Consider the following 7,691-nt stretch of genomic DNA (forward strand, 5'->3'; position numbering starts at 1 on the left):
TCCCAGCCCTTGCTGGCCCCAGGGGCAGATGGCATTTGTGCTCCCTCAGGTTCATGTCCCCACAGCAACAGCATGGGGGTGCTCCCCCTGCAGTGTGCAATGCAAACAGGGGCTGCTGAGCCAGTGCTGCCGTGTCTGTGCCTGCAAGGATGGGGCACCTGTGTGAGCTGGGGGAGAGGCCAGAGCTGTAGAGGGGGCATGTTGTTGGCAGCTCCATCAGGACGCTCTGGGATGCTGCCCTGGGCTGTGCAGCGCACTGGGGATGGATCAACCCCTGCTCTGCTGCTCCTTCCCATCTGTCCCAGGGCCCTTGCAAAGCCCCAGCCATGCTGTTTGCCCCCAGCCTGCCCACAGCCAGCCTGGGGTTGCTCACGGGGCTTTTCTGTGCTGAGCATTGGCCTGGCCATGTTCTGGAGAGAGCCTGGGCAAGGAGCCTGGAGCCCCCAGGGCCTGGCCTGAGGCGTCCGCACTGCCCCAGCAGTGCCCATGGCCTGTCCCTGCTGCAGCCCCGGCACTGCCACCCCCATGGCTGTGCCCAGCCCTGAGAGCACTCAGGCCCTACAGCAACACCAGGGCCACCAGGGCAGCGGGGCAGGGCCACGGCAGCAGCACTGGCAACACCAAGTGCTGCTGCTGCTGGGCACAGCTGATGGGCCAGCACTGATCTGCCCCCAGCTCTGCACACAGACATTGCTGCTGCAGCTCCAGAGAAGGCAACAAAAGGGCATCTCCGGTGAGACCTTTCCTGGGAGATTCTTTAGTTCATTTTAAAGCCACTGAGAGCACAGCCCCTCATTGAAACAGTCTCTGAGCACAGGGAAAGTAGACAGAAACAAAATGAGAAATGCACAAGCAATGATATTTGTTTGTTGACTATATTGTAAAAGTAAGACACATAAAAAAGAACGTCCAAAATGAAACCAACAAGGAGTATCAAAGATGACTTTCATTACAAATGATTAGCAAAAATTTTCCAGCAGTTAAATGTTTCTGAAAGCATCCAATCATCAGTCTCCATGCTGCAGCCTTGAGCTCCTGGTTCCTCAGGCTGTAGATGAGGGGGTTCAGGACTGGAGGCACCACTGAGTACAGAACTGACAGGGCCAGATCCACTGATGGGGAGGAGATGGATGGGTGCTTCAGGTAGGCAAATGTGCAAGTGCTGAGGAATAGGGAGAGCACGACCAGGTGAGGGAGGCAGGTGGAAAGGGCTTTGTGCCGTCCCTGCTCAGAGGGGATCCTCAGCACAGCCCTGAAGATCTGCACATAGGAGAAAACAATGAACACAAAACAGACAAATGCTAAACAGGCACTGACAGCAATGAGTCCAATTTCCCTGAGGAGGGATTTGGAGGAGGAGAGCTTGAGGATCTGGGGGATTTCACAGAAGAACTGGCCCAGGGCATTGCCACGGTCCAGGGGCAGGGAAAATGTATTGGCTGTGTGCAGCAGTGAATAGAAAAAGGCACTGGCCCAGGCAGCTGCTGCCATGTGGGCACAAGCTCTGCTGCCCAGGAGGGTCCCGTAGTGCAGGGGTTTGCAGATGGACACGTAGCGGTCGTAGCACATGATGGTCAGGAGAGAAAACTCTGCTGAGATGAAGTACATAAAGAAAAAGAGCTGTGTGACACATCCTGTGTAGGAGATGTCCCTGGTGTGCCAGAGGGAATTGTGCATGGCTTTGGGGACAGTGGTGCAGATGGAGCCCAGGTCACTGAGGGCCAGGTTGAGCAGGAAGAAGAACATGGGCGTGTGCAGGTGGTGGCCACAGGCTACGGTGCTGATGATGAGGCCGTTGCCCAGGAGGGCAGCCAGGGAGATGCCCAGCAAGAGGCAGAAGGGCAGGAGCTGCAGCTGCCGCGTGTCTGCCAATGCCAGCAGGAGGAAGTGCCTGATGGAGCTGCTGTTGGACATTTGCTGGGCCTGGACATGGGGACCTGTTCATGGAGAAAGGGACAGTGAAGAGTCAGAGAGACATCTGAAACCAAAATAAAAGCCATTTCTCATACACCCTCCACTTTAACATACATAGACAATGTTTTGTGTTTAAGAGTTGTGAGGTTTTCTTTTTGAGCTCCCTGCATATCTGTCCAGCTCTACTTCAATATCAGATACACCCAGCATTTCTGCTGCCCTCTGGTAGAACAAAGTGAGTTCCCTACAGCCAGATGGTAAGTGCAGACTGGGAGCAGATGATCTGTCACTTCATTATGTTTTGAGTTTCTCTGGGCTTTTAATTTCCTAAATGAGAATTTTCACACTCCCAAGTTTCTCTTACCAACCCCCAGATACTGCTGAGAGCAGATGGATCCACCACAGCCCAGCTCCACATTTGTAGCCAAGGACTCACATTGCTCATTCCATCAACTCAGCAGCACTTTCAGTGTCACAACAGCTCTGCCTTTCCCCATCAATCTTATAACACAAAGTTGTTCTAGGACAGGTTTGCATCCTGGACTGAAGCTCCCAGCTTGGACTGAAATCTCAGAGAGACTCCCAAGTGTCCTTATGATGGCACTGGATTGAGGGAGATGCAGTTCCTTCCCTGGCTGCACTGACAGCATTGCCCAGAGCCGGGCACTGGGACAGCGTCACCCTGAGCCAGCTCTGCCCCTTCCAGAGCCCCCAGTGTTGAGCAGCTGCTCCCAGCCCTGTGCTCTGCAGAGGGAACTGGGCCCGGGCTGCAGAGCTGTCACACGGCTCTGCTGCAGCTCTGCCTGCACAGGAGGGGCTGCACGCCTTGGAGTCCTGGCCCTGAGGGCAGAGGCTGGGCTGAGGCACAGGAGGGAGGGGGCTTGTTCAGAGGGAGGGGCTGCACTGGAGGGGATCCTGTGGGCATCTCTAAACTCTCCCTGCCACAGCATTTCTGAGTTTTGTTTCCTCTCATTGCCTGATTTTCTCTCCGCTTCCTGGAGATTTCCCTACTGCAGTTGTTTCCCTGCTCCTGATCTCTCTGTGGCAGCACTCACAGACCCCAAATCTCTGTGCCCTCTCCCTGGCCTGACAAAACCCTGCCTGTTTGCTGGGCACTGGCTGGGAGCAGATTCTGTTTGCAGCTTGGAGAAAGGACAGCTCAGACTGAGCCTGAAGGTTAAGAGCGAAGGTTATGTTGCTGCTGTCCTTGGGCACAGTGGCCTAAAGCACATTAGGGATCTCCTGTTAACCTATTGGAAGCACATTAAGAATCTCCTGTGAACCTATTGATCACAAAAAGTAACATTTCAGATGTCTCAGGAACTTGTCAAAATTCATATTAAATACTTCATAATCAACCTTTAATATTCATCCCCACTACCTTTCATTCTGCAATAGTAGGAAACTGACTTAGAAAGTTTCCTCATTTTTATCAAAATCCTTGACTTGGAAATATTCTATGACTAATCAGAAGCCCTCAGCATGTCAGAGCTTCACGAGCATTTCACCTCCCCTGCACCAGAAATACCCAGATTTATACTCTCAGAGTCTGTAGGCGTTGGGATGTTCCAGCTTTAGGAGATCACTCCAGGAGCTGCAGCTGCATTGTCCTGCAGCCAGAGGTTCCTGTGCCAAGGGCTGGCAGTGATTCTGCCCCAGGCACTTCTCAGCACCTTCCCAGCCCTGACTGATTGAAGCTCTCTGTGCCTCTGTGCTGTGCCCGGGGTGGCTGCAGGCAGTGCCCCAGCCCTGCTGGGCTGGCAGAAGAGCTGCTCATCAAGAGAAATGTGCTTTTGAAGCTCTTCTTGCTTACCAGGAGTCCAGCCCAGCTCAGCAGCAGAGAAAAAGCACAAGGAATTTAATGAGCCTCTGGGGCTTTGTGCTCAGGCCCTGAACATCAGTCCCTGAGAGGGAGCTGAAGAAACCTCTCCAGAACTCCAAGTCAGAATCCAAGTCCAAAGTTTCTTGAACTTTTAATGGGTCCCACTGAGGGACATGACTTAGAAAGTGTCCCCAGGCCCCAGGCAGAGCGGAGAACTGGAAGCACTGATGACAGGTGGGGACAAAGAGAAGCCAAGTCTTGGTGCCCTGGGGCACAGCAGGGTCTGTGCCACCAAGGGCTGTGAGGAGACACCTTGTCCTGAGGCCCTGGAGCCTCCTGGCACAGCCCCAGCCAGGCTGGGCACTGTCAGCCCCTTGTCCTGCCCTCAGCATCCCCCCCTAGCCCACATCCCAGTGGCCTCAAGGATCTGCTGGAAGGAGTCCCTGGGGAGCTTGGTCAGGAATGGCCCTGGGGGGCTCCTTAATACTCCCAGGGAGTGCAGGTTTTTCAAAGGACTTTTGGTTTGACTTTTGCCTTGCAGTTTTTGAGAGGTTTGTGCAATCATGGCCTCCAATTATTTGCTGTAATTAGTCCCTGGAGAGGCTTTGTCAGTAGCAACACTCAGTGGGGCTCATTAATACTTCAGGATACTTCAGTTGTTTTAAGCTACTTGGTGTTTCCCTTTTGATACAGACTCTATGAAAAAAATTGTGCAGTCCCAGCCTCCAATATCTCCTTTAATTAGTCCCTGGAGAGCCTTTATCAGTAATGACACTCAGTGGGCCATTTATGCTTCAAGGTACTTCAGGTATTTTAAGGTATTTGGTGTTGCCCTTTGGATACAGACTCTGTGAGAGATTTGTGCAATCATGGCCCCAGTTATCTGCTTTAATGAGTCTCCTGAGAGCTTTGTACTGACACTCAGTGGGGCTCATTAATACTTTGAGATACTCAAGGTTTTTAAGGTACTTTGTGTATTCCTTTGCACTCTGAATATCTGAGAGGTGTTTATTCCAATTCTGGTCTTCAATTCTCTCCTCCAAGGAGCCCATGAGCAGCTTGTGTTGGGGATGGACCTCAGTGAAACCCATTCATGCCTTGAGGCACTTTGGGGTTTTTTTCTTACTTTAACTCCTGGAAAGGTTTGTGCAATCTCCTCTCAGGTCCTGAGCTTCAAGGGCTCAGCTCCAAATGCAGCACAGGGCTCATTAGGATCAAGCAAGTCCTGACAAACCATGGCTCTGCCTTGATTTCTCTCTGGTCTGGAGCAGTTCATGAGGCAGACTTCCTTTTACAGTTGTGGAGAAATATTTCAAAGAGCTTTTAAGTAATATGTAATCCTATTTTAAAGAGTGTATTTTATTACTGTTCTCCTTGGAGAAGGGCTGATTGGAGCATTAAGTGATTTATATTGATGTAGGGGTGCTCCTAAGGAGGTCTGGCCAGGTCAGTGAAGTTGTACCTTGGAGCTCACCTAGTGTGGACAATCTTGCCTCACATTTCCCAACCTCATGTAAGAAACCATTTTCATTTTCAAAAATTTAAAATATTAAGATCTTTTCAAAATACAACAGAAGATTTAATAAAGAAAATAACACAGTGCCGGGAGCAAAGGATTCCGTCACCATGTGCTTATCTACAAAATGGATGTTCTGTCTTTTATACCTCTTGCCCCTCCCAAAGTCTTGTCAATCAACTCCTTCTTCACTTTCCAGTGGTGGAGATCACTGTCTTACACCTTGATTGGAGGTCAGGTGCTGCCATTGTAACAAGCCAACCCTCTCAAATGCCCCGACTACAGAGGCTATCCTGTGATAACAATGCAAGGGGGAGGAGAAAGATAACTATAAGTCTAGAAAACTTCTCTTAACATATATTTAATATTCACTCCGTAATTGTGAGAGTCAACCATAGAATTACTCATCTATAACAAACCCCCCTTTTCTTTTTCTATAAGTAATTTTGCTCAAACAATTAAGTAAAAAACTTTCTGTCTCTTGAATGAGTCATACCAGCATCTGTTGATGTGGGCAAGGACAGTGGGAACAGCAGAAGAAATCTCAGATTTTCCATAGACACACTTATTTAGAATGGACAAAAGGGCATCAAAGAGGTCCAGTATGGCTTTGACTCCCACCTACCGTGCCTATGTGGCCGCTACCCATAATCAGTGTGTGTTAGGGATGAGCATAGAGGCCAATTCAGTCCTGCCCTCCAGTCCCTGTTGAATTAAAAGACAACTGAGCAATGATAGAGGTGTGGTATGGCCTTTTGTCCCCACCTTACCATGCCAACAGGGTTGCTACCCACAGCAGGGCTATGGAGCCTTCTTGGTAGTGAACAAAGGGGCCAACCTAATCTTGCCCTCTATTCCTTGTCTTACTTCTTAAGGATGCTGCCCCATTACCTTTTACAGTCCCTTGTGTACTTCTCCTCAACAGATGCTGGTAATTATCTCCCACTAAAACAGGAAGACAGTTCTCTAGCTGGTTGGTGGAAGCTTGACTCTACTTTTTGGTTGTCTTGGTGTTTTCCTGCTTGTCGTTCAGTCTCTGCTTGAGAGTCAATCTTGTTTCACCCAGCTTGGGTGTCATAGTCCACTCTTTGGGTTCTTGTACTGGGCCTTTGACTCTGTTGCCATGAGTCCATCCCTGCTCTGCAGTTTGCACGGCCGATTCGGTGGTGAGCAGTACCTGAAAGGGACCTTCCATCTGAGGAGTTAGAGGCTGATGTCCCCATGACTTATTCATCTCCCAATTCCCAGGATTAATATTATGGATTCTGAAATCCAGGGTGGTAGTTTGAGGAATTGCCCCTTTATGCCTTAGCCCTTCTAAGGTTTGTGCTATGGACATCAGTTATTTCTTAGCATTGGCTTCCCCTTCCTCATAGGTGGCAACCTTCTGGGGTGAGGTCAGGAAGGGTAACCCAAACATCATTTAATGGGGTGACACCCCCAGATCTGACTGGGATTGGGTTCTAATTCTTAATAAAGCCAAAGGGAGACATTTTATCCATGACATTTGGGTTTCAATCATTAGCTTAACTGGAGCTCTTTTAAGAATTTGATTCATTCTCTCTACCAACCAGAACTCTGTGGATACCATGGAGTGTGTAATTCCCATTTTATTCCCAGGGCCTGAACAACTTTCTGCAATATCTTCGATGTGAAATGAGTTTCCCGGTCTGAATCAATCCTGTTTGCCCTCCCATATTGGGGAATGATTGATTCTAGAAGTGTTTTACTCACAACACTGGCATTGGCTTTCACAGTGGCTACCACCTCTGCCCAATGAGTCACGTGATCTACTATCACTGGCAAAAACCTCCACCATTGTACCTGGGGAAGCTCAGTAAAGTCAGCTTGGATGTTTTGGAAGGGCCTTAAGGCTAGTTCTTACCCTCCCCTGGGTGTTTTCCTCACGATTTTCTTATTCACTTTTTGACATATCACATACCGTTCAGTTACTTGCTTAGCTATTCTGAAAATTCCTATGCAGCCCAAATCCCTTAGAAATTGATCACCTAGTACTTGTGTACCCCAATGTGTTGTTCCACGTATGCCTTCTAACATTTTCCTGGCAAGGGGTTTATTCAATATTTGTCTCCCACCTGCTCATCTCCACTTCCCGTTGTTTTCTTTCTTGACTCCTATTTCAATGAGTTCTTCCTCTTCTGTCCCACTGAATATGGGGACTTTTTGCATTTCTTTTATGGGTGTTAATACCATTATTAGTTTATCTGTCTCTGATTCTGTTGCGTTTTTAGCTTCAAAATCAGCTAAATTGTTCCCTCGCGCCTCCTGAGTTGCCTCTTTTTGATGCCCTTGAACATAAACCACTGCTACTTCTTCTGGCAATTGTAAGGTTTCTAACTCTTCTAAGACAAAAGTTTCGTGAATCAGTCCCTTTCCTTTTGAATTTAATAGCCCCCTCTCTTCCAAAATTTTTCCAAA

At 49.0% G+C, this 7,691-nt stretch overlaps 1 protein-coding gene across 1 annotated transcript; it reads right to left on the reverse strand.

Moving 5' to 3' along the window:
• Positions 1-933: 933 nt before the first annotated feature.
• On the reverse strand, positions 934-1,914 carry LOC131559602 (olfactory receptor 14J1-like). The gene has a single exon (XM_058808019.1). The coding sequence runs from the start codon at positions 1,912-1,914 to the stop codon at positions 934-936; it is 981 nt and encodes a 326-aa protein (XP_058664002.1).
• Between the last annotated feature and the right edge of the window lie 5,777 nt (positions 1,915-7,691).

This window comes from Ammospiza caudacuta, chromosome 7, assembly GCF_027887145.1.
Source record: "Ammospiza caudacuta isolate bAmmCau1 chromosome 7, bAmmCau1.pri, whole genome shotgun sequence".
NCBI classification, from domain to species: domain Eukaryota; kingdom Metazoa; phylum Chordata; class Aves; order Passeriformes; family Passerellidae; genus Ammospiza; species Ammospiza caudacuta.